The 17,096-nt window shown below is 38.0% G+C and overlaps 1 protein-coding gene across 1 annotated transcript; it reads left to right on the top strand.

Annotated features, from left to right (window-relative positions):
• Positions 1-268: 268 nt before the first annotated feature.
• Positions 269-16,658, top strand: ERH (ERH mRNA splicing and mitosis factor). Its single transcript, XM_007184360.2, has 4 exons — positions 269-391; positions 4,029-4,116; positions 9,253-9,373; positions 16,152-16,658. Exons 1-4 carry the CDS (start codon positions 389-391, stop codon positions 16,252-16,254), a joined length of 315 nt encoding a protein of 104 aa, XP_007184422.1. The 5' UTR covers positions 269-388; the 3' UTR covers positions 16,255-16,658.
• The last annotated feature ends 438 nt before the right edge of the window (positions 16,659-17,096 follow it).

Genomic DNA, 17,096 nt, shown 5'->3' with positions numbered 1-17,096 from the left:
CCATTTTTGAGTGGGGCCATTGAAAGATGACTTGTATCACTCTCTATACCAGTGATCACTTTAGCCGCATGCATAATAACGAGAGTACGGAAGACAGTGTCTTGAAAAAGAAAATGATTCTTTTTCAAGTTCCAATACATTCTCCGTGGGTCTCATCGCCCTTTTCCAAGATGGCTGAAACAGAGTCAGTATCTGCTCTAGCTGCCGGAAATATGTTAGTCTCTATGGTCCGAAAGGTTCTTTCGCGGTGTCTTTCTGACGACTTCCGGCGGCTCATCTCGCGGGCATTGGCTGTTGGCTGCGTTGCGGCAGAACTCGTGGGCTGCGGCGGAGTCGGCGGCGGAGTCGGCAGAGGAGTCGGCAACGGCTGCAGCGACAGTTTGGCGCGATGGTAAGAAAGGCCTAACCGGCTCCCCGAGCCCCCAGCCTCCAGGGTGACCCCAGCCCATACATCTTCTCCCCAACCAGTCCGGCGCGAGCATGCTGCTGCTCGGCCCTCCGGCATGTGGGTCGACCCTTCCCCTTCCCGCCGCGGAGACGCTGGGCCTGGCGGTAGGCCCCGGAGCCAGGGTCCGCCCTGCGGTTGCGCGCCCGCCGGCTGGCTCGGGCAAAGCGTGCGGTGCGGAGGATGCTCTTTCTCCCGATTGCTGCTTGGTAGAGGCAGGCGTGGGGAGGCTGCCCTTTCCCTCCAAACTCTCTAGCTTCCTGTGTGAACAATGGCCGAGAGATGTATGACAATCCTGTCCCGAAGCTGACAGATTGAGTCTACTGCACCCAGCGTGTGGGCCAGGAGGGGTCGTCTTTGCTTTGTAGCGTGCTCTCTCAGCTATTCGCTTTTGTTTTTCTGTGCTCTGCCTTTTTGGAAAAATATGTAATATTTTTCCTTTTCTCTAAGACCTCCAGAGGCCTGGTTTGGTGTGGGTTTTTTTGGGTTTTTTTTGTTTTTTCAGCCCTTAATCCTGTGCTTATCGTTATTTATATTCTCTTGGGGCTGGAGGCTGAAAAGATAGGTTCAGCTGAAGGTCCAGGTTCCTTAGAATCTGACCGGGTTGGTAGTGGAGTGGGTGGGAAGGGTTGTTGGTGGTTTTTTGTTTTTTGCTTGTGTGTGTGTATTTTGTAATCCGCAAAAAGGAGACGCTCACAGGGATTCTGAGGAGTCGTGGATACTTCCACACTTCAATTTTCGTTTTCTGGTTGCTGCAGTTATTAACAGATTATGCAGCTATTGTTAACAAGGAACTTTTTTCAGGTTGTCCTTTTCTGAATTTCAATGTTTGACCCAACATAATCTCCCAAAGAGGACTAGGAATTAGAAGACTGGGTTTCCAGTTTCCGTTTTGTTATAACTAGCAATGTGACCTTGGGCAAGTCGTTTCATCTCTGAGTTTCCTTCTTTCTCTGCCTTTTATGTCACTATTTGGTATTGTATTAAAATGCTTAGATCAAAATCTGGGAAAATGACAGCAGTTAATATCAACAACCCATTCTCGTTGAACAAATATCAGTGATAATTCCTTATCATTTCAAATAGAATTAAAAATTGGAATTTGTATTTAAAGTAAACAATTGTTGGTTCAAAAGTCTTAAGTACTTTTGCTTTACAGAAGATACCAGCTTCACTTTCTTTTTTTTTTTCTTTTTGGTAGTTGGGGAGAAGCATTTGAAGCTAAAGAGCCAATGTTATGCACTGTAGTATTTCTGCAGCAGTAGAATGAGTATTCTTAGGGTTCATGTTTGTGAGACTTTAAAAAAGTTAACAAAGCCAGATTAACTATTCATTAGAGTGAGTCAAAGCCACTTGGTAATCAGAATAAGGATTTTATTAAGGTAATTCTGCATAAATTTTATTTTTCTGATTTAGGTTTCACAATGTTATCTTCCTATTGTGGCAAATATAAATATATATGTTTAACTGTATGTACTTATGTTGTGTGTGTGTGTCTGTGTGTGTGTATATACATATATATATATATATATATATATATATATATATGGAACTGGTCATTCCCCTGAGAAAGAGTACCCTAAGGAAAGCCAGGACCAAATCTGTCCAGAAGAAGGAAAAAATTGATAGGGCAAATATATTTGGATTTTTAGTAAAACGAAAGGGTTCCAAAAATGGCTCCAATAAGAAGAAAGTGACCAAAATTGGTTTGAGAGGTATTATGATCTTAAACTGGTGACAGAAAGGCACTGCCACTTAAGAATAATAACCATTTTGACTACAGTTCTGTAAATTTAGTCATTTCTTGTTCTTAATTTTTAAGCCTTGTCTTTGGGCAGTAAGTACTGAAAACAGTAAACTTCGCTCAGGTTCACTTTAAGGGTAGATATAAAAAGCATACTGTATAGGCATTTCCATATCTTTACTCTCTTAAGTGACTTAATCCTTTATTTTGCATTAGAATAAGAACAAAATTAATATAGTAGCAACTGGTATGGCTAGTGTATGGGGCAGGCCCTTTTGCAGGAATGCTAATGTAGTTTATAAATTAATTTTCTTCTCAACATATGACCTATTGAAACTACTGGTGACTTATAAAAACTTATAAATAACAAGTAATCTAATATACTGCTTTCTTTAGCTTTTACTCACTATTTAAGAAAGGCCTTGATTGTGTTCAGGTCGTTATAGGTGAGAATTACTTTTCATCTCTTGTCATCAAGTTCTGTTTTATTTCAAATCCTCAAACTTTTAATCAGAATGACTCAGCTCTTGATGGGGAGGGAGGAGTACGATAAATTCCTTTGTTTTTCATATTTTGTTCAAAGTACTATTTTGGGGGTGATTTGTTCAGAAAGTCTAGGCCTCAGCTTATTTCAGTTGCAGATTGTTGGTGGTTAAAAATTCTGATCATTTCAAAACAGTTTGCTTCCTGTAATTAGGAGGTTTTGTTTGTTTTTTACCCAAAAATAATAGTACAGCAGAAGAGAAAAATATGAATAGTTTGATTTAGGATTGGGTTTACAGTGAGGTTACATCATACTTGAATTTAATTAATAAGCCTTAACACACTTGGCAAAAAATTGGAAGGGGTTGTACCCTCAACAGACCAGTGTTCTGGAGGCATTTTTGGTTGTCACACCTTGGCCAGGAGAGGGGAGTGCAGGTACTACTGGTATTTAGTGGGAATAGACCAGGGATACTGCCGAACATCCTGCAATGCACAGGACAGCCTCTGCAACAAGGAATCTTCCAGCCCCAAATGTAATAGTGCCAAGGTTGAGAAACCCTGAAATAGACCCACTAACAAAAACGTGCTCCCCAGTGAGGGTGAGATGGAAGATAAAAGTATATCTGCTGTTCTTTAGGCCTGTTCACATCTCCTACAATGTGATCCTCTAGCTATTTTGTGTGATTCTAGAGTTTAAAAATACATTATTTTGGTACAACATAGCCCCTTAAGGTGAGTCATCTACTAGGTGAATAATTTAATGGATTTTCTAGGGTAATGTTAACTATATATACTAATTTTATATTGCCAATTTATCTTACGCCTTAATACTTGAATCTAATCCCTGGATAAGATGTGACTTCACTGTTGTGCTAAAGTTAGAAAAAGAACATAGATTGATGCAGTGCTTGCAGTCATTATAGTGTCTTCCTTTTTCTCTCCTTTCATCAGCCCATTATCTGTTTTTACTAGGGACTTAGTAGGGCTAGAGCTAGAAAGTGACCAATGGAGATAGAACACCTAAGCAGGTTTATAATCTGACTAGGAAGATAGGTGCAAAAGAGAAAAAACAGTACAGGGTAGCTTATGCTGAGTACTTGCCGTCAGTAAGTGCAATAAAAGTTTGAGAAAGCACTCATTAAGGACTGGGAGGCTAAGAGAGACCTTACAGAAGGTAATCCAGCTTCTGGTGCTACACTTGGGCAAAGGCATAAGTATTGTAGAAGGAGCACCCTGATTAATAGTGTTTTAATAACCAATGATCATTTGTCATGAATGGAGATTCTATCTCATACTACGAATTTCTCAAATATGAGTTGGAAACTTATATTGAAATCACTTTTCCCTCCACAGTCTCACACCATTTTGCTGGTACAGCCTACCAAGAGACCAGAAGGCAGAACTTATGCTGACTATGAATCTGTGAATGAATGCATGGAAGGTAAGTTTAAACACTAGTTGAGGGGTAGAAATCTTTGAGTTTGTTTCGGGGGTGGGGAGGTGTTGGGGGGTGGGGGGGGCCGGGCTGTAGAAACTCCCCATTCCCACGCTGGCCCGGGGTGAGAGTGGTAGGTGCTGCAACTCTCAGGTGTCTTGGGTTTGGTTTTTTCTCCAGATTCCTTGCATTGTTAATTTGAGCAAGGAAAGTAGATATTTAGGACCGTATTTGTTGAATATTTGAAATATAAATTATATATACTGTCTTTTTCTGTTGCAAATATTACTTTACTTTTTTTTAATCAAGCTCATTATATAATGACTTTCCCAAGCCTCTGATTGTTATGTAAATGTTCTGTTATTTGTTATGTTATTTTGTTACTGTGTTATGTAAATATTTTACAGGTATTCCTTATATATTGTGGTTAAACTCAAGCACTATAGAGTTGTTAAGGCAGGCCCGAGGAACCTAATAGTGCCTACAGAACCTGATGGTCTGCTTATTAAACAAATAAATGTTAAAAGCTAGTCCATCAGAATGTTAAAAAGTAAAAAATTACCTCAGTGAATAAAGGCAGGTGGAACCAAATCAGTGTACTTTCCTGTACGTTTGATAAGCTGGCGCCCCCGTGAAGGGAAGCGTTAGCCCTCAGTGAACCGTTAGATGAGAGCACATAGATTGGATCATCGCAAATTGGATTCATCTTTACATGTAATCATTACATCAAGTAAACCACCCTGCACCCTGTCTAGCAAATTGCACAGTCTTCACTTCTTCCTATAAAGATTTTATAGTCGGTGTTTTTGCTGCGGGCATGTCCCTGAATTTGTTGATTATCTGAAACTAACAGGGTTAGACTTAAAATCTCTTCATTTAAAACCAACAATGGGTAGACCTGTGGGGGGAAAAAAGCTACTTGTAGTAATTAGAGACAGCTTCTAAGCTTTCCTGATCCTGCCATCAGATTCTGCTCTAGAAGAGCAAGGCTCTTGTTCTTTTCTCGGGTCCCTTCCTGTGCTGATATCCTTACTTGCCATAAAGGTAGACTTTGTACATACACTGTCTTTTTAATGAATACACTTTATTTCTAGAGCAGTTTTAGGTTTAAAGAAAAATTGAACAGGAAGTACAGAGAGTTCCCATATACTTCTCCCTAACCCCAGTTTCCCCTATTAATAAATCTTGCATTGGTATGGTACATTGGTTACAGTTGATGAACCAGTATTGATACATTATTATTAAAGTCCATAGTTTACATTAGGGTTCATTCTTTGTGTTGTGCAGTTCTGTGGCTTTTGCCAAATGCATAATGTCATGTATCTACCATTACAGTATCATATAAAATAGGCTCACTGTCCTAAAAAATCCCCTGTGCTCCACCTGTTCATCCCTCTTCACCGCATCCCTGCTGCCTGGCAACCACTGGTCTCCTTGCTGCCTCCATTGTTTTTGCCTTGTCATAGAATTGGAATCATTGCCATATGTAGCCCTTTCACACTGGCTTTTTTCACTTAGCAGTATGTATTTAAGGTTCTTCCATGTCTTTTTGTGGCTTGATAGCTCTTTTTTTTTTTCTTTCTTTTAAAATTAGTAATGGTGGTTTATTTTCCATTTTAAAAGTTAAAATGGAAATACTGGAATCAGTTCTCACATGGTGGTTGCCAAATGGTAATTTTCTTCATTATAGTAGTTAATATTCCTCTGGAATACAGAGCTTTCCCTCCCCGCATCCCTTTTTTAAAATTAATAGATTTGGGCTTTCCTGGTGGCACAGTCGTTGGGAGTCCGCCTGCCAATGCAGGGGACACGGGTTCGAGCCCTGGTCCGGGAAGATCCCACATGCCGTGGAGCAACTAAGCTCGTGCGCCACAACTACTGAGCCTGCGCACCTAGAGCCCGTGCTCCGCAACAAGAGAGGCCACCAGTGAGAGGCCCGCGCACCGCAACGAGGAGTGGCCCCTGCTCACCGCAACTAGAGAAAGCCCGCGTGCGGCAACGAAGACCCACCGCAGCCAAAAACAAAAACAAAAAAAACAAACAAAGCCTTCTAATAATAATAAAAAAAAAAACAAAACAAACAAAATTAATAGATTTAGTTTTTTTAGAGTAGTTTCAGGTTTACAGGAAAATTGTTTAGAAAGTACAGTTCTGTCATACCCGTGCTTCCTTCCCACGCCCTCCCAGTTTTCCCTATTATTTACATCCTGTATTAGTTTGACACGTTTATTACAATTGTAGAATTAATACTGATACATTATTAACTAAAGTCTGTAGTTTACATTAATGTTTGCGTTGAACATTCTGTGGATTTTGACATGTGTAATGACCATTTACTACCCAGAAAATCCCCTGTGCTCCACCTACTCATCCATCTCTCCCCCCAAACCTCTGACAACCACTGATCTTTATAATATCTCCATAGTTTCACCTTTTCCAGAATGTTGTATGGTTGGAATTATAATATGTAGCTTTTTCAGATCGACTCTTTCACCTAGCAATATGTTTTTAAGGTTTCTCCATGCTTTTCGTGGCCTGATAGCTCGTTTCCTTTTATTGCTGAATAATAGTCCATTGTATGGATGTACCACAGTTTGGTTATCCATCACCTATTGAAGGATATCTTGGTTGTTTCCAAGCTTTGGCAATGAATAAAGCTGCTATAAACATTACTGTGTAGGTTTTTGTGTGGACCTGAGCTTTCAACTCCTTTGGGTAAATACTAAGGAGTATGATTGTTGGATCCTATAGTAAGGCTGTATTTAGCTTTGTAAGAAACTGACAATCTCTCTTCAGATGTGGCTATATCATTTTGCATTCTCACCAGCAGTGAATGAGAGCTCCTGTGGCAGCATTTGGCATTGGCAGTGTTTGGGATTTTTTTGCCATTCTAATAGATGTATAGTGATACCTCATTATTTTAATTTGCAATCTCCTCATGTCGTGATGTTGGGCATCTTTTCATAACACTTATTTTCCTTCTGTATATCTTCTCTGGTGAGGTGTCTATTCAGATCTTTTGCCCATTTTTTTAATTGAGTTGTTTGTTTTCCTATTGTTGAATTTTAGGAGTTCTTTGTATATTTTTGATAACAGTCCTTTATCAGATATATGTTTTGCAAAGATTTTCTCCTAGTCTGTGGTATGTCTTTTCACTTTCTTGATAGTGTCCTTTGACGTACAAAAGGTTTAAATTTTTTTTTTAAATTTATTTATTTATTTTTATTTATGGCTGTGTTGGGTCTTCGTTTCTGTGCGAGGGCTTTCTCTAGTTGTGGGAAGCGGGGGCCACTCTTCATCACGGTGCACGGGCCTCTCACTATCGCGGCCTCTCTTGTTGCGGAGCAGAAGCTCCAGACGCGCAGGCTCAGCAATTGTGGCTCATGGGCCTAGTCGCTCCGCGACATGTGAGATCTTCCCAGACCAGGGCTCGAGCCCGTGTCCCCTGCATTGGCAGGCAGATTCTCACAAAAGGTTTAAATTTTGATGAAGTCCAACTTATCTAAGAAGCCATTGCCTTATCCAAAGTCAAAAAGATTTGTGTCTGTATTTTCTTCCAAGGGTTTTATAGTTTTGACTCTTACATTTAAGTCTCGGGGCCATTTTGAGTGAATATTTATACATGGCGTGAGATGGATCCAAGTTCTTCTTTTGCATGTGAATGTACAGTTGTCCTAGCACCGTTTGTTAATAAAACTACTCTTTGTCCATTGGATTGTCTTGGTCTCTGTCAAAAAGCAGTTGACGATAGATGTGAGGGTTTATTTGTGGACTCTTGCTTCTATTCCATTAATCTGTGTGCCTGTCTTTATGCATAAGCAGTACCACACTGTCTTGATTACTGTAGTTTTGGAATAAGTTTTGGAATCAGGAAGTGTGAGTCTTCCAACTTTGTTCTTTTTCAATATTGTTTTGACTATCCTAGACCCTTGTATTTCTGTATCAAATTTAGGATCAACTTCTCAGTTTCTGCAAAAGTACTTCAGATTTTGATATGGATTGCATTAAATTTATAGATCATTTGGGGGAGTATGACCATCTTGATATTGAGTCACCCATTCCATGAACATGAGATAGCATTCCACTTATTTAAATCTTTACTTTCAGTGACATTTTATAGTTTTCAGTGTGTGTCTTGCATCTTTTTTATTAAATTTATTCATGAGAATTCTTTTTTGATGCTATTTATTTCATTTTCAGATTATTGTTGGGATATAGAAATATTGATTTTTGTATATTGATCTTATATCATGCAATCTTGCTGCACTCATTTATTAGTTCTAATAGTTTGTGTTTTGTAGTTTCCTTAAGATATTCTGTATATAAGATCATGTCATTTGTGAATAGAGATAGGTACACTTCTTCCTTTCCAATCTGAATGCTTGTTATTTCTTTTCCTTGCCAAATCAACCTGACTAGATCCTCCAATACAATGTTGAATAAGGGAGGCAAGAGCGGATATTCTAGTGTTCTTCTAATCTGAGTGGGAAAGCATTCAGTCTTTCACCGCTAAGTATGATGGTAACTGTGGGTCAGTGCTACAATGAAATTTCCGTCATTGTAAAAGGTTTTTACTTCCTTTCCATTTCACCCTTTCTATGAAGGAACTTATGAGTGATGTTTCTGATCACAGTGTGTGCACCAGTGCCAATCAAAAACCCTTACTAAGATGGCTTTTGACAACTCTGTGGTTGAATATTACTTTTTCTTAGGAAATTTATGAAGTCAATTTAGAGGTACATGAAGACCTGTATGTACAGGATAGAACATATTTATTTATTGAAAAACCTGCTAAGACACACACTGTCGGAATTCCCCCGCGATCCAGTGGTTAGGACACTGCGCTTCCACGGCAGGGGACCCAGGTTCAATCCCTGGTCAGGGAACTAAGTGCCACAAGCTGTGCACGGTGCAGCCAAAAAAAAAAAGTTTTATTATTAAGGCACAAGATACCAACATTCTGGTGAATTTATAAAATTTTTAAAAATTTGCTAGTGGCAACAGTGAAAACAGTAGTGATCAACTTACTGTTCTTTTCCCAGCCCAATTTTGTAAAAATAAATATTATGATATTAGCATATAACACTACTCATATCTAAAGTTCATACAATTGTAAGATCTTGGTTTTCCCCTCTCTCTTAGGTGTTTGTAAAATGTATGAAGAACATCTGAAGAGAATGAATCCCAACAGCCCCTCTATCACATATGATATCAGTCAGTTATTTGACTTCATTGATGACCTGGCAGACCTCAGCTGCCTTGTGTAAGTATTAGCCGCCATATCTTTTAAATTGTATTTTTCTGTTTGTTTGTTTGAGGCGATTTATGGTATTGGGAACTCACTCTGCCTGACACTGATCGTTGTGTTTTGCTTACTATGTATTAATTAATATTTTTTCTGCATGTGGCTCATAAATTAAGTTGTCAACATAAAGCTAAAGGCACAGGAAAATCTTAACAACTTTGCTAATTGATGCAGTTAGTATGCATCAACTTTGAACTGAGAACTTTGTTCCTTAAACTTAATAATCTTTTTCTTAGTTTTTTTTTTCCCCCGTTATAGTCTTTATCCTAAAGCGGTTGACTTTGGATTAAAACTAAGATTATTCTGTTTTCATGACATTATTTTTAGAATGTAAATATATATAGGACTGAAATGGAATTTAATTTTAATTCCACCCAGTGTTAATCAAGTATATTTTGGCATGTTAGAATGAGATTTTTTTTTATATAGACCCTTATGTTTTCTATTCTCAGAGGTTTGTCAAATTAAAATTTTTTTCCTAACATATTATGCTTGTTATAATTTATTTCAATAATTACTTATCACCACTATTACTAAGGAGCAAGTGAGTCTGTAATGCTTAACTCAGTCTCAGCATTTTTGGACAGGAGCCTGAGGATAAGTACAGCTAATTTTAAAGAGGAAAATGGAAGTACCTTACAATGAGATCTTTAGTCACCAGATGCCTTAATGTTTATTACATGCCAGACACTGTGCTAGAAGAAAAAAATATTTTTCAATGGTGAAAAACATACAGGTCCTACTCTGAGGCACTTCCTGGATCACCACTGGAGCCAAGCCTGGACTTGCTGTCTCACCAAAGATTGCTGGTGAAAATAAGCATCTCCTTGCAATTTTTGAGTTTTGTTTTCTGCATCTCTTCATTGTGTTTCAGTTATAGCCATTTCATTTTGTTCACTCAGAACATTCAAGTGATCCAGTTCTGGTCTTTAATGAAATGTGTTTATAATTTTATTATTTTAATATAAAAACTCAGAAAACTGTTGAGGCCAATAGAGCTATATACATTACGCTATGTTGGTTTGTAATGACTATAGTTGATCTGTTTATTGCCTGACGCACACAGAAAGAGACACATACATATTCATTTAACAAATATTTATTAAGTGCCAACTATGTACCATGTGTGTTCTAGGCACTGGGGATTGAGCAGTGAATAAATTAGGTTAAAAGGAACCCTGTGAAGCTGCAGAAGAATAAGTGAGGGGGAGAGTAGAGGGAGATGAATTTGGTGGGGCAGAGAGGGTGATATCCTAGAAGCCAATTCAAAAGTACTTCATATTATTGGTAGATCAAATTAATGAGGACTGAGAACTGACTCTTGGTTTAGCCGTGTGGAAGTCTTTGGTGACTTCCAGAGCAGTTTTGGTCGTGTGACAGGAGTAAAATCTTTATATATCCCAGTGAGTTTAAGTTAATGAGAAGAGAGAAATTGTAGGCAGCCAACACAGACAACTTTTTTGAAGAATTTAGCTCAGAAGGAGAGCAGAGAAATGGGGTTATAGCTAGAGAAAGGAATACTTTTTTTTTCGCTTTAACTTTGTTTTTAAGCTGAGAGAAATAATGGTAAGTTTGCAGGCTGTTGGGATGATGTAGTAGAGGGAAAAATTGATGACTTTAGGTAGGATCTTGGACAGTACGTTAATAGTAAAGTAGGAAGGATGGACAGATATGGTGGAAGCTTGGGGAAGTTGTTCTCTAATTGCTTTAGTTACCTCAGGAAAATAGGAAGAAGGACACCATTTGAAATTAAGGGTGAGGGAGGAGGTGTCGGAGGCTTGTGAAAAGAGGTAAGAAATTATCTACGAGGGTGAAGGGGTTAGGGAATGTGTGGTTTAAGAGGTACTTGATAATGAATTTAAAGTTAAATTAATCATGTGATAATAGTTTTTTCCTAGTCACTCTTAACCTGAATGGTTACAGGTGAGTCTCTATCAGCAGAGATTTTGCGAACAGTTGAGGATGTATGCAAGGGACTGAATGACCATGTAGGGGTTGGGATGGGGTGGGGACAGGTAGGATCAATTAATTACAGGTCACAGTGGGGTCAAAGGATTGTTGAAGGTGGATTATTAGGAAGTAGTGATCAGAGAACAAGGTGCTTGAAATTGGGAGATTGAAGTTGCTGGTAATGAGAAGGTATAGGGATCTGGCCAAGGAAGGGCAGGAGATGAGATCATTGGAGGAGAGGAGTTCAAGGAACTGAGAGGCCCAGATGTTGGCAGGATCATCTAGTGGATATGAAATCACCAATAATGTGTTTATTTACTTTATAGAATTTGAGAACAGGGAGCTTTGTTTTTGTTCACTGCTGTATCCCCAGTGCCTAGAATAGTATTTGGCACATAGTTGATATTGAGTAAATATTGGTTGTTAAAATACATGTCACCAATATAATATGATTTGAGGCATAGCTTTTTTTTTTTTTTTTTTTTTTTTTTTTTTTTTTTTTTAAAGGATTTTCTTATTTATTTATTTATTTATTTATTTATTTTTGGCTGTGTTGGGTCTTCGGTTCGTGCGAGGGCTTTCTCCAGTTGCGGCAAGCGGGGGCCACTCTTCATCGCGGTGCGGGGACCGCTCTTCATCGCGGTGCGCGGGCCTTTCTCTATCGCGGCCCCTCCCGTCGCGGGGCACAGGCTCCAGACGCGCAGGCTCAGCAATTGTGGCTCACGGGCCCAGCTGCTCCGTGGCATGTGGGATCTTCCCAGACCAGGGCTCGAACCCGTGTCCCCTGCATTAGCAGGCAGACTCTCAACCACTGCGCCACCAGGGAAGCCCCCGAGGCATAGCTTTTTAAAATTATTGGTAATCTTCCTTTTCTCTCATCTGCATTACAGAGCTATAGTCGGAAATGATAGGATGGTCTAAATAAAAGTGAAAGAATCTAATATGATGTCTTTCATGCTAAATTTTGCAGTGTCTTATATTCTCAGAAATCTTGGAAGTTATTTATCTGATTAAGCTGTGGGTATTTTATTTTATTTTATTTTTACACTGTGATGAAGGGTTTTGTTTGTTTGTTTTGTTTTTTAATATATCTTTGTTCTAGGTGTATTTGGGGAAATATTCACATTTGAACTTAAACATTGGATGTTTCAGTTGGAACTTAAAATTTTAACAGAGCTAGTGTGCATATTCTCATTTCATTCTTTAAATGAATTGTTGATTTTATTTTAAAAATTAATGGCTGTCTTTCTGATTCTATAAAAATCACTTATTGAGACATTGGGTATCTAATCCTGATGGTTTGGGATGTGGCACTTATTCGCAACAGATGGGGAATTACTTACAACCTTGGGAGGTTATGGTTAAGATCTAACTGGAGTTTTAGGATTAGACATAGCTGAGTTTGAATCCTGGCTCTGTCATTTGCTAGCTCCCTTGGGCAAGTTAGCTTAATACTGCTAAACCTCAGGTTGCTTATTTGGAAAATTTACAATTGTAAATTGTAAAATTTAGATACATCTGCCTCACAGGACTACTGGTGAGGATGCAGTGCTTCCTTAGCACAACAGTATCAGGTGTATGGCAGGAACTCCCTTTTTAACTAGGTTGACATCAGGCAGGGTTTTATTTTTAATTATAGTGAGTAGGTTGGTTCTTTAAAATTTGCCACAAGTAGAATGATAGTTTCAAATTTCACAAGTGAGTTAAATTGTACTGTTAACGAATAAAGAGGTATTATGTTGGTTTTTTGACAGTGAAAGTTACACAGAGTAAAATAGTAGCTTTTATAGGGACATACTACAGGTATGTCATTAGTGATAGAACATAACATTTCTAACTTTGTGGCGTTAAGTGTAAACCAGAAACTACGTCTAGCATGCTAAAATGATTTCTAATACTTGCATTATTAAAGCAAAACAGAGAAAAGACATCTTTAATTATATATATTATATACAATTACATATATTACAATAATTATTTAATTATTATAGGTAATTCTTTCTATGTTGTAGTAGTTCAGATAGTATAAAAGAGAGATTAATGGTAATCTATAGTTTTTACTTGTCTGAAAAACTGTAAACTGTAGCTATTTATGTTCCTATCTCTAATGTTGAACTTTTGGCCTTTGAAAACTTTCAGAATCAAATTTGGATTTAGAACCATTTTGCCCATATGACTTTGTTATTTGAATGTTCCAGAGAAATAAGATTTCCAAAATTGCTTCCGAAGAGGCCACCTATTGCCATGGCATTTACTGTGACAGCACATCCTGCCCCTCTCCTTAATCAGGGATTGTGACTTGGCCTGTTATTCCTCAGACCAAGAATTGAGTTCATTTTTGGTTTGTAATTGTTGTGTACTCGTTGCTTGTATTAAGTTTAAATGGCAAGACATTTTTTATTATTTATCCTTAAACCGGTAGAGGAAGAATGGAATAAGTAAGATACTTTGTTGACATAATTAAACCCAAAACAAACTGACCATGCATTAATAGTAAAATTTATTCATGAAGGATTTGTATTTCATATATTTGAAATCAGAGTACAAATTTCTTCACAGTTCTGTGATCTGTTAGGTGGGTTTTTTTGTTTTTTGTTGTTTCTTTTTTAAATAGGCTTTTTTTAAGATTAAGATAACAGCCTTTTGGCCTTTCGAAGATGAGGACTTTTCTTGTTTGCTTAGAGACAGAGGGACATTTTTATCCTTAGTTATTGTAATAAGGAAGGTACTCCTTCCTAATCAGGAAGACAGCTTGATATCAGTGAAGACCCCAGCTGATTTCCCTGCTCAGATCCACAGCTTCTGTTCTTGCATAAACCTGCACTTATTTTTATTCTTTTTTGGCCATGCTGTAGGGCATGTGGGATCTTAGTTCCCTGACCAGGGATCAGACTCGCACCCCCTGCATTGGGAGCGTGGAGTCTTAACCACTGGACCGCCAGGGAAGTCCCTAAACCTGCACTTACTGACCATAACAGTAGGCTAAAAAGATTTATCTGTGCCAACAGCTAGGGATTTTATTAATGTACTTAACATTTAATTGTCTCATTTTCAAGTGTCAGTTAACAGCCATCAACATACAGCTTTCCATAAAGAAGGCATTATTAACTATTTCTTAAGTTGGAAAATAGCATGCAAGTTGATGGATTCTAAAGTGATCTTGGTGGGGGGAATGATCTAAATAAGGCTGTCCCACCCAGATATTATAGTTCTGAAAAATTCTTTTCCTTTTTTATTTCTGTTCCAGTGTTAATATAAATATTGTAGTCTATTCTGCCCTACCTTGGAGTAGACTAGATTAGCACTTATTTAATCAGGACGTGTGAACAGAGGATAGTCAAAGAAAATTGGTTTACTTTTTAGAGTATTTCTCATTGTAACAAAAGGACATTAGTAAAAAGCCAAATGTTTTGTAAAAGTAGCAAGCTTATGCATTTTTAATAAACCAGATTCTGACCTTACCATTCAGGGGAAGAATATGATAATGGTGTAAAGCATTCCTACTTTGGAGTTTGTTTCTCTTCAAAAATTGGGCCGTAGGTTTCTACCTTAGTGGTTCACAGTAAGGACTCTGGTCAGGAGTGTTTAAGCTTTCACTCCTTGCCTGAAGTCACTTAGCTAATAAGTTACTGAACTTTTTTGAGCCTTGGTTTCCTCCTTTATAAAACAAGGATAATAATTTTATCTACTCACAGGGTTGTAATGTAAACAGGATTAAGTGAGTTGATTCAGATGAGTGCCTAAAGCAATACCTAGCAGTTGGCAACTTCTTAATAGGTATTTACTATCATTTGTATTTATATGTATATAATTTTTTGCTGAGAAGCTAAAAAATGAGACTTCTGGGTAAAATGAAACAATAATTGATAAATTAGATATTTCATTTTTCTAGGGCATCCCTAAGGGTTTTTTGTTGTTGTTGTTTTTTAAGGCAAGTTGCATCCTTTGCCATGCAATGTTTCCACCAGATGGTGCCCGTGGCTTTGAAACACTGTGATGTGCCTTGTATGTGTGCAATCTCTGCTTACTTGTTGTCTGCTTTTTTTATACTATAGCTTTAGTTTTTTTTAACTCCAAAAAAATGAATTTATTGCTTAACCAGCGAGATTTCAGTTGTAGGTCAGCTGGAATGTTTCTGTTTTTTGAGTCCTCTAAAGATACCTTGAGTGATTTGGCTATTAAGTTGATGCCTTGTACTCCCAAAACCCTGGAATCCTATTGGAGCTTCATTGCTAATGCTACTCCTTGTACTCCAGACCCTTCCCAGCCTCTAGCATTGTTTATATTAAAAAGCAAATCCTAAAATATTGGATGTATATAAAAGTATTTCCTTCTGTTAATACTTTTCAGGGAAGAAATCTTTGTGGCAGTAACATATTAAAGGTTTTTTTTTAGGTTGATTCAAAGTAAATTTAGCAAATTTGAATTAGTGTTCAATTTTTGTTTTTTAATCACTAAAAGAACCATAAAAATAGTAACTATGTAGGAGAAAGAACACATGGTTTCTGGTCATACTTTGTCAAGAAGTAGATGTGTAACATTACACATTTAACTTAAGATCTCTAGGCCTTGGTTTCTTTTTCTGCTGTAAGATGGTACTAGGTGATCTAAACTTCATATCGCTTAAAATTCAACAGTTATGTAATCAGCTCTTTTATGTTTTCATTAAGTTCATGTATGAACATGTGCACATCTGTGCCGTCATTGGGCAGTTATGATTTCAGGTTTTAAAAACGTGACAGTAATTGACCATTGTAACTTTGCTTATCACCTTTCTGTTCCTCAGTTACCGAGCTGATACCCAGACATACCAGCCTTATAACAAAGACTGGATTAAAGAGAAGATCTACGTGCTCCTTCGTCGACAGGCCCAACAGGCCGGGAAATAGTTGAGTTTGGAAGCGTTAGGGGGATGGGGGTGGGCTTGGAACACAGGTGTGTACAGTGTGCTGTAGTAGAAGTTTTGTATTATAGTAATCCTGTTTCCATTTTGGTACACTCTAGCCAGGATTGAATGTATTAGATAAATATGAGGATCTTGTTCAACCTGAAACCCCCTTTGCCCCCTTCTCTCCACTCCTTTTTTTTTTACTTAAACATTTTTATGATGATTTAGATGGAAGTTGGTTTTTGTCAGTTCCTGTTGGTTCCAGTCCTTCAGACTGTTCATATCTGCTTTACAACATTCACTGTACTAACCCTTCTTCAAATCAGGGTGGGGGTGGTGACGCGCTTTACTTATGTCATCAAGACGAAGTGGTAGTGAAAAACAAATAAATGTCCTTTAGTTATATTTTCCCCCTGAGTGATTTTTTTTTTTTTTTTTTTTTTTTTTTTGGTCTCTGAACTGAGTTGGATTTTCTTGCCAAAGCATTATCAGTTTCTAAACCAGTAGCCTGCTACATACACAGTGAATTTGAAGAAGACCTATATATGTGCTGAATATGTTTTGCTGTGGCTTATATGAAGCTAAAGAGCTGTAAGTGAATCTCAGTTGTATCTCCAAGGTTTGTACCTACTGTTGATGCAAACATTATGAAGCTCTTTCTGGGGACATAGCTTATCTACAACAGCAGCCAGGTTAATTCCTTAGCTTTGGTGATGTACTTCTTCTGGAAGGTCCTTGTGCCTTCTCATAGCCTTCAGCACTTGAATGCTGAGTACCACCCCTGTATAGAAGCTATGAGGATGAGGGAAAGACCACAGAAAAGTACAAGATAATCTTGGTTTT

This window comes from Balaenoptera acutorostrata, chromosome 3, assembly GCF_949987535.1.
Source record: "Balaenoptera acutorostrata chromosome 3, mBalAcu1.1, whole genome shotgun sequence".
NCBI lineage: Eukaryota > Metazoa > Chordata > Mammalia > Artiodactyla > Balaenopteridae > Balaenoptera > Balaenoptera acutorostrata.
The sequence above is the reverse complement of the archived record's forward strand: the minus strand, read 5'-3'. Positions and strand labels throughout refer to the sequence as shown.